Raw genomic sequence first — 13,056 nt, forward strand, 5'->3', positions numbered from 1 at the left:
TGGCCACTCTCCCGAGACGGGGTGTCGGGGACCCCTGCTTCCTTCTGAACCCGGCTTCAGGGGCTTTCCCCTGCAACGGGCAGGAGCAGACAAGGCAGCGGGCAGCTGAGCAGTTAACCCGGCTCTGCAGACCCGGGGCCAGATCCCCGGCTGGCGACAACGGGCCATCGCTCCTCCGACTCGTGCCACCGGACACCGCGGGAGACACTTACCGGGGCTGGCACCTGGGCAGTCGACTCCTTCTCCTGCAGCTGCTCCACAATATCTGCCAGCGTGGTTTTGCTGCCAGCGAGGAGAGAGGGTGAGACGCGCGGCGGTGTCGGGCTCTGGGAAAGGGGGTCACGCCGGCCCAGGGAGGGGTCCAGACAGAGCTGGGACGGTGCAGCGCGCTCAGCATGCAGGGGCCATGCAGACAGGTGTCCCGCACGGGGGGGTGAGACTCACTCCCGAGCACCCTGTCCCCCTCCTCGCACATCCCTGCGCCGTGCTCATCTCCCTCCTCTGGAGTACACGGCTACAGATTGAAACTGGTTTTTCGGCGCTGGGGTTTGTAGGTTTGGGCGCAGACGGGGCGTGCAGGGAGGGGGATCGGTTCTGGTGCAGCTGGGGCGTTGGATGCCAGCGTGGCCAGGTCTGCCCGCCAGACGCTCCTGGGAATGGCAGAACTCACAGAAGACGGCAGCCGGGACCCCGAGGATCAGGGAGCATGGCACTGCGGAGCAGGGGGAGCACTTGGCTGGCAGAGACCGGCCTGGGTTTGATCCCTCCCCGCCAGAGAGAGAGAAGCTGCACGAGGAGTTTGCGGCTTGGCAGCTGAGGCAGAAATGAGCCCAACACAGATCACACCGCCGGGCAGAACGGCGGGACGCTGCGCGGGCCCAGCTGAGCAACGTTGAAAGCCCTCGTGGTCGTCTCAGATTCCCAGGGGAGCCAGGCCTGGCTCAGCTGGACCCCGCTCCCAAGCCGAACGGGGGCGCTCAATCTTGTTCGAAAGCACGAGACTGGCCTCAGACTAGGAGGCCGCTGGCCTCGCTCAGCCAAGGGACACTGGCAATCCCGAGCCACGGTTCAAGTCTGAGCCTCGAAGAGATGTTACGAGAACAGCCCAGGGGGCCGCAGGGCAAGAGAACAAAGCCCGAGCACGAAATGTGCAACCAAGTTGGATACTGACAGGAATGTGGACTCGAGCTTCCATCCCTGGTCTGTTCGCGTCGGGCGAATTCAATTCTAGAGAATTGAATTGCTTTATTTTTACATCCACTGGCTGCCCCGTTTGGTGGGATTGATTTTAATTATTTACGTTTAATTCATCGATTGGTTTCGGAATCAGATTATTTCAGGTTGCTGAGAATGCAGCGTGCGCAATCCCCCAGCCCCCGGCTCGTGTTTGCACCGTCACTGCGACAAGGCAAGATGCAAAAGAAAAGCAGGCTTGTAGTGAGAAACCAGCTTGCTTTTTGGTTCAGTTTCTATAAAACCAGGTTACCTTTGAATCGCTCTGTGGTTCTGGCTGCCGGCCAAGCGCCCAACCCGGGGTTACTAACACTGGGCCTCGGGGACCCCCAGCTGTCCAGGGGTTTGTCCCGCCCCAGTTCGCCCTCTCCCGGGCCCCAGGACAGTGACATGTTTCATGGGCACATTTCAAAACAAACTGTGACACGCTGGCTGGATCGAACCCCTGGACTTCGGGGTGCCGCCCAGGCCCACCGGCAAGCGGTGAGCTAACACCCCCCCCCCGGGAGGACGTTCTCTGGGGTGCCAGGGGCCCAGAGACGCCAGCGGGGGCCTCCCCGGGTGTGCAGCGTGGCACTCACCCGCCCCCTTTGGGCTCGTGCCGGGGCGTCTCCTGCTCGCTGGACTCCTGCCGCTCCAGCCGGCGCTCCCGGCGCTCCCGGCGCCTCTCCGGCTGCTCGTGCCGGGGCGTCTCCTGCTCGCTGGGCTCCGGCTGCATCTCAGCCCGGCTGACCTGGCCCGGCTCTGCCAGCACCGCGCCCGCCACGGGCACTTGCAGGTGCTGGCTCGGCTTGGCCTCCAGCCTCTCCTCAGCGGCCGCCTTGGCCTCCCTCAGCCTCTCGGCGCTGGCGGCCAGGCCCTCCTGCACGCGGTCGAGCCAGGGCTGCAGCCGCTCCGGCTTCATCTCCTGCCGCACGTAGGCCACCTTGAGCTCCAGCACCTCGGCGGGCTCGCCCGGGCCCCCGCTGGGCAGGGCCGGAGCCTGGGGCCGGCCCCGCAGCAGGTCCTGACGCTCCAGCTTTGCCTCGGCCTGGCGCAGCAGCGGGGGGCCCTTGGGGCCCGGCTCGCTGGGCTCCCCCAAGAACTTGCGGCCCAGGAGTGGCGTGGCCGGCTGCTTGCTCTGCTCGGCTTTCAGCTTCTCTAGCTGCAGGGAAAACGGGCTCTGGTTAAAGCCCAGGGCTGGGAGCCAGGACTCCTGGGTTCTCTCCCCAGCTCTGGGAGGGGAGCAGGGGCTAGTAGTTAGAACAGGGGGGATTGGAGCCAGGACTCCTGGGTTCCATTTCCAGCCACCGAGATGGTGAAATTCCTTGCCCCATATGGTGTCAATCGGGGCATGGCTGGGGGCGGACCGGAGGTGTGGCCAGAGCCCCCTATGCTGTTCCCTGCCCCCCTGGGGCTCATGGGGGGGTGGATTGGGGTGTGGACAGGGCAGATCAGGGGCATGGCCAGGCTCCCGAGCTGTGACTGCTTGCTGCCCCCAGGGCCCATGGGTGGCGGATCGGGGGCATGGCCGGGGGTGGATCAGGGGCGTGGCCAGGGAGGATTGGGGGCGTGGCCAGGGAAGGATCGGGGGCGTGGCGAGGCCCCTGCACTGTGGCTGCTCCCTGCCCCCAGGGCCCATGGGGGGCGGATTGGGGGCATGGCCAGGGTCGGAGCAGGGGCATGGCTGGGGTGGTGGCTGGGGGCATGGCTGGACCGCTGTACTGTGGCTGTTCCCTGCCCCCAGGGTCCACGGGGGGCAGATCAAGGGCGTGGCTAGGGGTGGATCGGGGGTGTGTGCTGGGGGTGGATCGGGGGCGTGGCCAGGGTCGCCTATGCTGTGACTGTTCCCTGCCCCAGGGCCCATGGGGCATGGATCGGGGGTGTGGCTGGGGGAGGCTGGGGGCATGGCCAGCCCCCTGCGCTGTGGCTGTTCCCTGCCCCCAGGGGGGCAGGTCGGGGGCATGGCTGGGGGTGTGGCCAGGCCCTGCGCTGTGGCTGTTCCCTGCCCCCAGGACCCAGGGGGGCAGATCGGGGGCGTGGCTGGGGGAGGCTGGGGGCGTGGCTAGACCCCTGCGCTGAGGCTGTTCCCTGGCCCCAGGGGGGCGGATCGGGGGCGTGGCTGGGGGAAGCTGGGGGCGTGGCCAGGCCCTGTGCAGTGCTGTTCCCTGGCCCCAGGGGGGCGGATCGGGGGCGTGGCTGGGGGAGGCTGGGGGCGTGGCTAGACCCCTGCGCTGTGGCTGTTCCCTGGCCCCAGGGCCCACGGGGGCAAGGCTGGGGGCGTGGCCAGGCCCTGTGCAGTGGCCGTTCCCTGCCCCCAGGGGGGCGGATCGGGGGCGTGGCTGGGGGAAGCTGGGGGCGTGGCCAGGCCCTGTGCAGTGCTGTTCCCTGGCCCCAGGGGGGCGGATCGGGGGCGTGGCTGGGGGAGGCTGGGGGCGTGGCCAGGCCCTGTGCAGTGGCCGTTCCCTGCCCCCAGGGGGGCGGATCGGGGGCGTGGCTGGGGGAGGCTGGGGGCGTGGCCAGGCCCTGTGCAGTGGCCGTTCCCTGCCCCCAGGGGGGCGGATCAGGGGCGTGGCTGGGGGAGGCTGGGGGCGTGGCCAGGCCCTTGCGCTGTGGCTGTTCCCTGCCCCCAGGGGGTGGAGGGGGCTGCCCCCCGTACCGTGGTGAGGCGCCGCAGGGAGCTGAATCTCTCCTCCCAGGAGGAGGCCGCCTTGCGAAAGGCCTCGTGGCGCCGGATCAGCTGCTCCACCTCGTCCACGCTGCTGCCCAGGTCGTGGCTCTTCAGCAGGGGCTCCTGGGCCGTGAGCCAGGCGTCGGCCACCACGGCCTCCTGCGCAAACTGGTGCACTTCCAGCACTGGGGAGAGCGGGCGAGAGGGGGGTGAGCACGTGGCCCCTCCGCACCCCCCTCCGCCCCAGCTCTCCCCTCGGGGGGGTCCGTCCGGGGGCTCCACATACCACCACCAATGGCAGGAGCCGCACCGCCGGGGGGTGCTGGTCTCAACGTGCCCGTCCACAGATGGGCCACTGAACACTGGCTCGACTCGCCCCGGGCACACGGCAACTAAGAGCCGAGGAGAGAACCCAGGCATCCTGGCTCCCCTCCCTCCCCTGCTCTAACCACTAGCCCCCACTCCCTGCCCAGAGCCAGGATAGAACCCAGGCGTCCTGGCTTCCCTCCCTCCCCCCCTCTAACCACCTAACCACTAGCCCCCACTCCCCGCCCAGAGCCAGGATAGAACCCAGGCGTCCTGGCTCCCAGCTGCCCCCTGCCCCGGCTTGAAGCACTCGCCCCCAGGTTCATTAGAGGGTCCGTCCCAGCCTGGGGGGCGGGTGCCTTGCACTCACTCTGCTGCAGCCACTCCCAGTGCTTGTCCCACTTCTCAGTCAGCTCCTCCTTCTTGGCCAGCAGCTTCTCCAGCTGGCCCTTGATCTGCAGAGAGATGCGTGTGTCTGCCAGGGGTCTGTGCACCCCATATCCTGGCCCCCGGCGGTGCTGGCCCCTCGCCCTGCGCAGGGGCCCGGGGACCACCAGGCTGGGGAAATCCAGAGTGCGAGGGGTCCAGCCCAGGGGTTGTGCCCCACTGCAGGAGGGGGCGTGAATCCACACCGCAGCGCTGTGACTGTCTTGCTGATTGGGGGGCACAAGGGGGGCTCGATCAATGAGCCAGACAGAGCCACAGAGACAGGCCCAGGTGGGGACGGTGTGACGGATATTGGGGACCTGCAGGGACTGGCTAGGCAGATCCGGGCACAACTCTCCAGCCCCTGACTTCTCGCCTGCTGTACGAAGGGGGAAGAGTGTGGACGGACAGCCAGCCTCAGGGCTGGATGGAAGGGGAAGGATCCGTACGCAGAGGGCAGGGGGCCTGGATGGGGACAGACCGAGTTCTCCCCACGCTGCCCCGGGGCCTGTCAGTGCCTGCTCTCGGGGTGCTCTGTCCCCACCAGCAGCTCACTGGGAGCAGGTGGGGACCAGTAGGCCGAGGGTCTGGGGCAGGCAGCCACCGGGCCAGATCCCAGCTGCTGCAAACAGGCCCAACTCCAGGGAAGCCGTCAGAGCGATGCCCAGCCGTGCCCTGGCCCGGGACTGCCCCGGAGTCCTGCAGCCTGGCACCTTGTTATGTTGTATGTGAGTCTTACTGTTTTGCAGGAAAGCTGTGTGTGCCTCAGTTTCCCTGTGTACTGCACCAGTGTCTAGGTGGCGGGAATAAGCATGTGTGACTTTTGTGAGGGCTGCTCCAGCTGCCTGCGGGGATGCTCTGGCCGCCCCTTCGTCACCTGAGACCCAGGCGGGGGATGCGACCAGGTGACTCTGGCCTGGGAAGCGAGACAAAGGCTGGAGGAGGAGCAACGGGCAGGGCAGGGGCCAGGCAGCTGGACGGGAGTTGGTCTCGGCAGGCTTTGGGGGCAGAGGGAGGGCAGAGCCCTGGCTCTGGGCTCCCCTCCCCACAAGGTGGAGTTGGCTACAAGTCACTGATTTTGACGCTGTGCTCCGGTCGACTCATAAACCTTCTGTTTTCCCCGCTGGCCGAGAGCCCCGTCTGACTGCGAGGTTGGGGGCAGGGCCTCTGGCCCCCCCCAGGACCCCGCCTGGGCGGACTCGCTGCGGGAAGCGCACGGAGGGGCAGGGGCGGCTGGAGGCTCCCAGGTCAGACCCAGGAAGGTGGAAGCTGGGGACGCGTCTCGCCCTGGAGACAGTCTGCCCCAGCCCCCTCACCCTGACCCCAGCCCCGCCGGCGTTACCTCCTCGGCTGCGGGGCTTCTGTTGAGCACCAGGGTCCTGCCCAGCTCCACGCAGGCCGCGATGCTCTGGCTCCGGGCGTCGATCTCGCTCTTCAGGCTCTGGTGATAGTTCATCAGCACCTCCACCGAGGACACGTCCCTGGGGGTAGACGGGGCAGGCCTGGCTACCGGGGAGGAGCAGGGTCGGGCAGAGGAGCCCCCAGAGCGGCCGCGTGGGCTCCAGGGCCCCGACCCTGCCCTCGGATCCGCGCCAGGGGGACTTCCCAGCCAGCCCCGTCCCCACCGGGTCCTCCCCAGGGTGCCAGGCCTGGACAAACCTCCTCACTTCCTCAGACACCCAGAGGGGAGAGTCCGGACCCCGGGTTCTCTGCCCCCTTCCTGCCTCCGGAAGCTCAACCACGGCATTTGGCGTGGGTCCCTCCATCCATCTCTCCATCAGGGCGACCGCTCCTCGGAAGGGCCAGGGCACGGGGCGGGGGGTTGAGGAGCCTGCGCTGGTGACTGTGAGAGGGCTGGCTGGCTGCTGCAGGATGGAGGGAAGGAGGGGTGAGGCGAGGGATGGAGTGAGGGACAGAGGGATGGAGGAATGGAGCGAGGGATGCAGCAGGACGGAGGGATGGAGCGAGGGATGGAGGGATGGAGCGAGGGATGCAGCAGGATGGAGGGATGGAGCGACGGATGGAGGGATGGAGCGAGGGATGCAGCAGGATGGAGGGATGGAGCGATGGATGGAGGGATGGAGCGAGGGATGCAGCAGGATGGAGGGATGGAGCGATGGATGGAGGGATGCTGCAGGATGGACGAATGGAGCGAGGGATGGAGAGAGGGATGCTGCAGGATGGAGAGATGGATGGAGGGATGGACCGAGGGATGGAGGAATGCTACAGGACAGAGGGATGGAGCGAGGGATGGAGGGATGGAGCGAGGGATGCAGCAGGACAGAGGGATGGAGCGACGGATGGAGGGATGGAGCGAGGGATGCAGCAGGACGGAGGGATGGAGCAACGGATGGAGGGATGCTGCAGGATGGAGGAATGGAGAGAGGGATGCTGCAGGATGGAGAGATGGAGCGAGGGATGGAGGGATGGACCGAGGGATGGAGGAATGCTACAGGACAGAGGGATGGAGCGAGGGATGGAGCGAGGGATGCTGCAGGATGGAGGGATGGAGCGAGGGATGCTGCAGAAGGCTGCCTGGCTGTCTGGCTACCGCAGGCCAAGGGCTGAGCCGCACGGAGCCGTCTGAGGCTCCCAAGGCCAAACCCCGGTGGCCCCGGTACCTGGGCTTCTCACTGGTGCCGATCTGGCAGATGATGCCTTCCATCCAGGAGATGAGGTCGCGCACCATGCTGGTGAAGCGCATCTTCTCCGTGGTGGTGGTGATCTGCAGCCGGCACGCCTCGCATGAGCTCAGCAGCTCCTTCCACGCCCGCATCACATCCTGCTCCTTGGTGACGATGGCATCAGCGTTCTCCCCGGCGTACACCGTCCGCAGCTGGGCCGCCCCCTCCTGCAGCTGCCGCACCTGCTGGGGCACGGGGGCTGAGCGGAGCGGCCCGGGGCTGTGCACTGGGCATGAGGATCACTGCACCTGGCACTGCAATGCAGCTGCTTCTGGGGTGGGGGCATGGGGGCCGGTTACGCAGGGCCCCGTGGCCGGGGGCCGCGAGGCGTCCCCTCCGGGTGGGGCGTGGGGGCCGGTTACGCAGGGCCCCATGGCCGGGGGCCGCGAGGCGTCCCCTCCGGGTGGGGCGTGGGGGCCGGTTACGCAGGGCCCCGTGGCCGGGGGCCGCGAGGCGTCCCCTCCGGGTGGGGCGTGGGGGCCGGTTACGCAGGGCCCCGTGGCCGGGGGCAGCGAGGCGTCCCCTCCGGGCGGGGCGCAGGGGCCGGTTACGCAGGGCCTCATGGCCGGGGGCCGCGAGGCGTCCCCTCCGGGTGGGGCGTGGGGGCCGGTTACGCAGGGCCCCGTGGCTGGGGGCCGCGAGGTGGTCCCCTCCGGGTGGGGCGCAGGGGCCGGTTACGCAGGGCCCCGTGGCCGGGGGGCGTCCCCTCCGGGCGGGGCGCAGGGGCCGGTTACGCAGGGCCCCATGGCCGGGGGCCGCGAGGCGTTCCCCTCCGTGTGGGGCGCAGGGGCCGGTTACGCAGGGCCCCGTGGCCGGGGGGCGTCCCCTCCGGGCGGGGCGCAGGGGCCGGTTACGCAGGGCCCCGTGGCCGGGGGGCGTCCCCTCCGGGCGGGGCGCAGGGGCCGGTTACGCAGGGCCCCATGGCCGGGGGCAGCGAGGTGTTCCCCTCCGGGCGGGGAGCAGGGGCCGGTTACGCAGGGCCCCGTGGCCGGGGGCAGCGAGGCGTCCCCTCCGGGCGGGGCGCAGGGGCCGGTTACGCAGGGCCATGTGGCCTGGGGCCGCGAGGCGTCCCCTCCGGGCGGGGCGCAGGGGCCGGTTACGCAGGGCCCCGTGGCCGGGGGCCGCGAGGCGTCCCCTCCGGGCGGGGCGCAGGGGCTGGTTGTCCCCCCGAAGGCCCCTTCCCTGCCTCGCCCCCTCACCTGGCTCACCAGCACCTGCACGTCGTGCTCGAAGGTGCTGAGCACCCCCTGCAGGGCCCCGGCGGAGCTGCGGGACTCGCGGGCCGCCACCTCCGGCAGCCGCTGCTGCTTCTCCTCGATCTGGGCCAGCAGGTCCTTGCAGTGGCTGAAGAACTTGTGCAGCTCGTGGGAGGCGGCCAGCATCTGGGCCCGCGTCCCCATCAGCTCCAGCAGGTCGGCCCAGGCCTCGTTCAGCCCGTCCTTCCACTCCGCGATGGTGGCCGCGTCCACGTGCCCGTAGTCGATCAGCTCGTCCACCATCTGGTTCACGGCCGAGAGCCGCTCGTTCCCCACGCTGCCCGTCTCGCTGGCGAACTCCGTGAACTTCTCCTGCAGCAGCTGGGGGGCGGGATGGGGGGGTGAGCGCACGATACACGGACCAGGGCCCGGAGACCACGGCGGGGCCCCGGAGCGTGGCCTGGAGCCCGCAGGGCGGCACACAGCGTGTGGGCTATGACACATAACCAGCCCGTGGCCTAGGGCCCAGCACTGGGAGCCCAGCCGGGGGAGGTGGAGAGCAGCACGGAGCCCGTGGGACAGGACACGGCAGGGACCCAGCACCCAGCCTGGCACAGAGAACCCGGCCCCGGGGCCATGTGGCCCAGTCTGGAGTGTGTCAGCCCTGGGGCCCAGGGGGGCATGTGCCATGGGGTCACCCAGGGCAGGACACAGGGGGGCGTGTGCCCTGGGGGCACTGGGGCAGGGGGACGTGTGCCCTGGGGGGGGTGCCCTGGGACCGCTGGGGGTGATGCGGGGCGTGTGCCCTGGGGGCGCTGGGGCAGGGGCCGTGTACCCTGGGGGTGCTGGGGCAGGGGGACGTGTGCCCTGGGGGGGGTGCCCTGGGGCCACTGGGGGCGATGGGGGGCATGTGCCCTGGGGGTTCTGGGGCAGGGGGACATGTGCCCTGGGGGGGGTGCCCTGAGGGCGCTGGGGCAGGGGCCGTGTACCCTGGGGGTGCTGGGCAGGGGGACGTGTGCCCTGGGGGGGCGTGTACCCTGGGGTCGTTGGGGCAGGGGGACGTGTGCCCTGGGGCGCTGGGGGCGATGGGGGGTGTGTGCCCTGGGGGTGCTGGGCAGGGGGACGTGTGCCCTGGGGGGCGTGTACCCTGGGGGCGTTGGGGCAGGGGGACGTGTGCCCTGGGGCGCTGGGGGCAATGGGGGGTGTGTGCCCTGGGGGTGCTGGGGGGCGTGTGCCCTGGGGGTGCTGGGGGCGCTGGGGGGCGTGTGCCCTGGGGCGCTGGGGCAAGGGCACAGGGCACAGCGCGGCCCCGCCCGCCCCGCCCCCAGCGCCCGCCCGCGGGCTGCCTCCCTCACCGTGACGTGCTCCAAGTCCTGGCCCAGCTCCGGTGACCCGGCCACCACCTCCTTCTCGGCGATCCAGTGCTCCAGGTCGTCCACCTCGCGGCCGAGCTGGCAGAGCCAGTAGTGCTGCTCCAGCCTGGCCTTGCGCTCCTCCGCCAGGCCCTTCAGAGACACGTAGAGCCGGTCAGCCCGAGACTGCCGCCTACTTATCTGTTCGCTGGGCAAGGACACACCTGGTCAGTGCCGAGAACCGCGCCGGCGAGGGGCGGGCGGGGTGGGGCGGGCGGGGCGGGGCGGGCGAGGGACGGGCGGGGTGGGCGAGGGGCGGGCGAGGGGCGGGCGGCTCCCACCTACCTGGCGGGGTGGCCCAGCTCCAGCAGGGCGCGGCACTGGCGGGAGAGCTGGGCGACCGTCTCCTCGTAGTTCTCAATCGTCTGCTCCAGCAGCAGGTGCTTCTTCAGCAGCTGCAGGGTGCTCTGCTCGTCCTGGGGCGGGGAGAGGCCGCTGGGGTCAGCGGGGGGATCCCGGCCCGGGGCCCGGCCGCTCAGGGGTGGGCGAGGGGGTAAGCTGGCCGCGCTGCCAGGCCACTCCCAACCATCGGCTCCCGCTCCTGGGGCTCCAACAGCCCAGGGGAGAGCGCCCCCTGCTGCTCGCACCCCGCTCCCCGCCCCACAGCGCCCCCTAGCGCCCCATGGGGCCAGCCCCGCCTGCCGGGGGAGAGCGCCCCCTGCTGCTCGCACCCTGCTCCCTGCCCCACAGCGCCCCCTAGCGCCCCATGGGGCCAGCCCCACCTGCCGGGGCAGAGCGCCCCCTGCTGCCCACACCCCGCTCCCTGCCCCACAGCGCCCCCTAGCGCCCCATGGGGCCAGCCCCGCCTGCCGGGGGAGAGTGCCCCCTGCTGCTCGCACCCTGCTCCCTGCCCCACAGCGCCCCCTAGCGCCCCATGGGGCCAGCCCCACCTGCCGGGGGAGAGTGCCCCCTGCTGCCCACACCCCGCTCCCTGCCCCACAGCGCCCCCTAGTGCCCCACGGGGCCGCCCTGCCTGCTGGGGGAGAGCGCCCCCTGCCGAGCCCCCCCACCCCACAGCGCCCCCTCGCGCCCCACGGGGCCAGCCCTGCCTGCCGGGGGAGAGCGCCCCCTGCTGCTCGCACCCCGCTCCCTGCCCCACAGCGCCCCCTAGCGCCCCATGGGGCCAGCCCCACCTGCCGGGGCAGAGCGCCCCCTGCTGCCCACACCCCGCTCCCTGCCCCACAGCGCCCCCTAGCGCCGCCCTGGGCCAGCCCCACCTGCCGGGGGAGAGCGCCCCCTGCTGCTCGCACCCCGCTCCCTGCCCCACAGCGCCCCCTAGCGCCCCATGGGGCCAGCCCCGCCTGCCGGGGGAGAGCGCCCCCTGCTGCTCGCACCCCGCTCCCTGCCCCACAGCGCCCCCTAGCGCCCCATGGGGCCAGCCCCGCCTGCCGGGGGAGAGCGCCCCCTGCTGCTCGCACCCCGCTCCCTGCCCCACAGCGCCCCCTAGCGCCCCATGGGGCCAGCCCCACCTGCCGGGGCAGAGCGCCCCCTGCTGCCCACACCCCGCTCCCTGCCCCACAGCGCCCCCTAGCGCCCCATGGGGCCAGCCCCACCTGCTGGGGGAGAGCGCCCCCTGCTGCTCGCACCCCGCTCCCTGCCCCACAGCGCCCCCTAGCGCCCCATGGGGCCAGCCCTGCCTGCCGGGGGAGAGCACTCCCTGCTGAGCCCCCCGCCCCGCTCCCTGCCCCACAGCGCCCCCTAGCGCCCCACGGGGCCAGCCCCGCCTGCCGGGGGAGAGCGCCCCCTGCCGAGCCCCCCCGCCCCACAGCGCCCCCTAGGCCCCCCTCACCTTGCCCTTCTCCTCGTTCATGAGCAGCAGCTCCTGCTCGCTGAGCCAGGCCTCCACCTGGCCGGCGTCGAAGTGGTATTGCTCCACCTGGTAGGTGGCGTCCAGCAGCTGCTGGCGCTGCTCCGTCTGCTCCCGCAGCGCCCCCCACAGCTCCCGCAGCCTCTCCAGCAGCCGCCGCACCCCGTCCGCCTCGGGGCTCCTGAGGGAGGCGAGGGCGCCCGCCCGGGCCAGCACCTCGTCCACCCGGGGCTGGTACGTCTGCAGCTCCCGCCGCAGGCTCTGGTGGGGGGCGTGGGGGGCGGGTCAGCGGCACCCAGTCACACATACGGGGGGCGGGTCAGCGGCACCCAGTCACACATACGGGGGGCGGGTCAGCGGCACCCAGTCACACATACGGGGGCGGTCTCGGCAGCACGGCGCTCCGCCAGCTGGGCCCCCCAGCACACTGCACAAAGGGACTGGGCCCCATAACCCCCACCAGCAAGGGGGGGTCAGTGCCCAAGACACAGAGAGGGGCAGGGGTCGGATCCCCCCAATGTCACACAGAGCCAGGCACAGAATCCAGGAGTCCTGGCTCCCGGCCCCCATCTCTAACCACTAGCCCCCACTCCCCTCCCAGAGCCAGGGAGAGAACCCAGGAGTCCTGGCTCCCGGCCCCCATCTCTAACCACTAGCCCCCACTCCCCTCCCAGAGCCAGGCACAGAACCCAGGAGTCCTGGCTCCCAGCCACCACCTACCCTCTAACCACTAGCCCCCACTCCCCTCCCAGAGCCAGGGAGAGAACCCAGGAGTCCTGGCTCCCGGCCCCCATCTCTAACCACTAGACCCCACTCCCCTCCCAGCGCAGGGGAGAGAACCCAGGCGTCCGGGCACCAGCCTCCCCCCCCCCAGCTCTAACCACTAGTCCCCGCTCCCCTCCCAGAGCCAGGGAGAGAACCCAGGAGTCCTGGCTCCCGGCCCCCAGCTCTAACCACTAGTCCCCACTCCCCTCCCAGAGCCAGGGAGAGAACCCAGGAGTCCTGGCTCCCGGCCCCCATCTCTAACCACTAGCCCCCACTCCCCTCCCAGAGCCAGGGAGAGAACCCAGGAGTCCTGGCTCCCGGCCCCCATCTCTAACCACTAGACCCCACTCCCCTCCCAGCGCAGGGGAGAGAACCCAGGCGTCCGGGCACCAGCCTCCCCCCCCCCCAGCTCTAACCACTAGTCCCCACTCCCCTCCCAGAGCCAGGGAGAGAACCCTGGAGTCCTGGCTCCCAGCTTCCCCCACTCTTCTCCCAGCGCAGGGGAGAGAACCCAGGTGTCCGGGCGCCCAGCCTGCCCTGCTGCAGGATCCCAGTGCTGGGCGAGGACCAAGCACCC

At 70.9% G+C, this 13,056-nt stretch overlaps 1 protein-coding gene across 1 annotated transcript in view; it reads right to left on the reverse strand.

The window, feature by feature from the left end:
- SPTBN4 (spectrin beta, non-erythrocytic 4) overlaps positions 1–13,056 on the reverse strand; it is a 55,706-nt gene that overhangs the window by 3,924 nt on the left and 38,726 nt on the right. The window contains exons 23-32 of the mRNA XM_077840082.1: positions 11,697–11,975; positions 10,193–10,323; positions 9,851–10,055; positions 8,499–8,876; positions 7,237–7,481; positions 5,958–6,096; positions 4,560–4,644; positions 3,872–4,068; positions 1,815–2,377; positions 213–282 (exon numbers count right to left, since the gene is read on the reverse strand). Coding sequence (XP_077696208.1) covers positions 213–282; positions 1,815–2,377; positions 3,872–4,068; positions 4,560–4,644; positions 5,958–6,096; positions 7,237–7,481; positions 8,499–8,876; positions 9,851–10,055; positions 10,193–10,323; positions 11,697–11,975 — 2,292 coding nt within the window. The remainder of the gene's footprint in view (positions 1–212; positions 283–1,814; positions 2,378–3,871; positions 4,069–4,559; positions 4,645–5,957; positions 6,097–7,236; positions 7,482–8,498; positions 8,877–9,850; positions 10,056–10,192; positions 10,324–11,696; positions 11,976–13,056) is intronic.

The sequence above is a fragment of the Eretmochelys imbricata genome, chromosome 23 (genome assembly GCF_965152235.1).
Source record: "Eretmochelys imbricata isolate rEreImb1 chromosome 23, rEreImb1.hap1, whole genome shotgun sequence".
NCBI classification, from domain to species: Eukaryota; Metazoa; Chordata; order Testudines; family Cheloniidae; genus Eretmochelys; species Eretmochelys imbricata.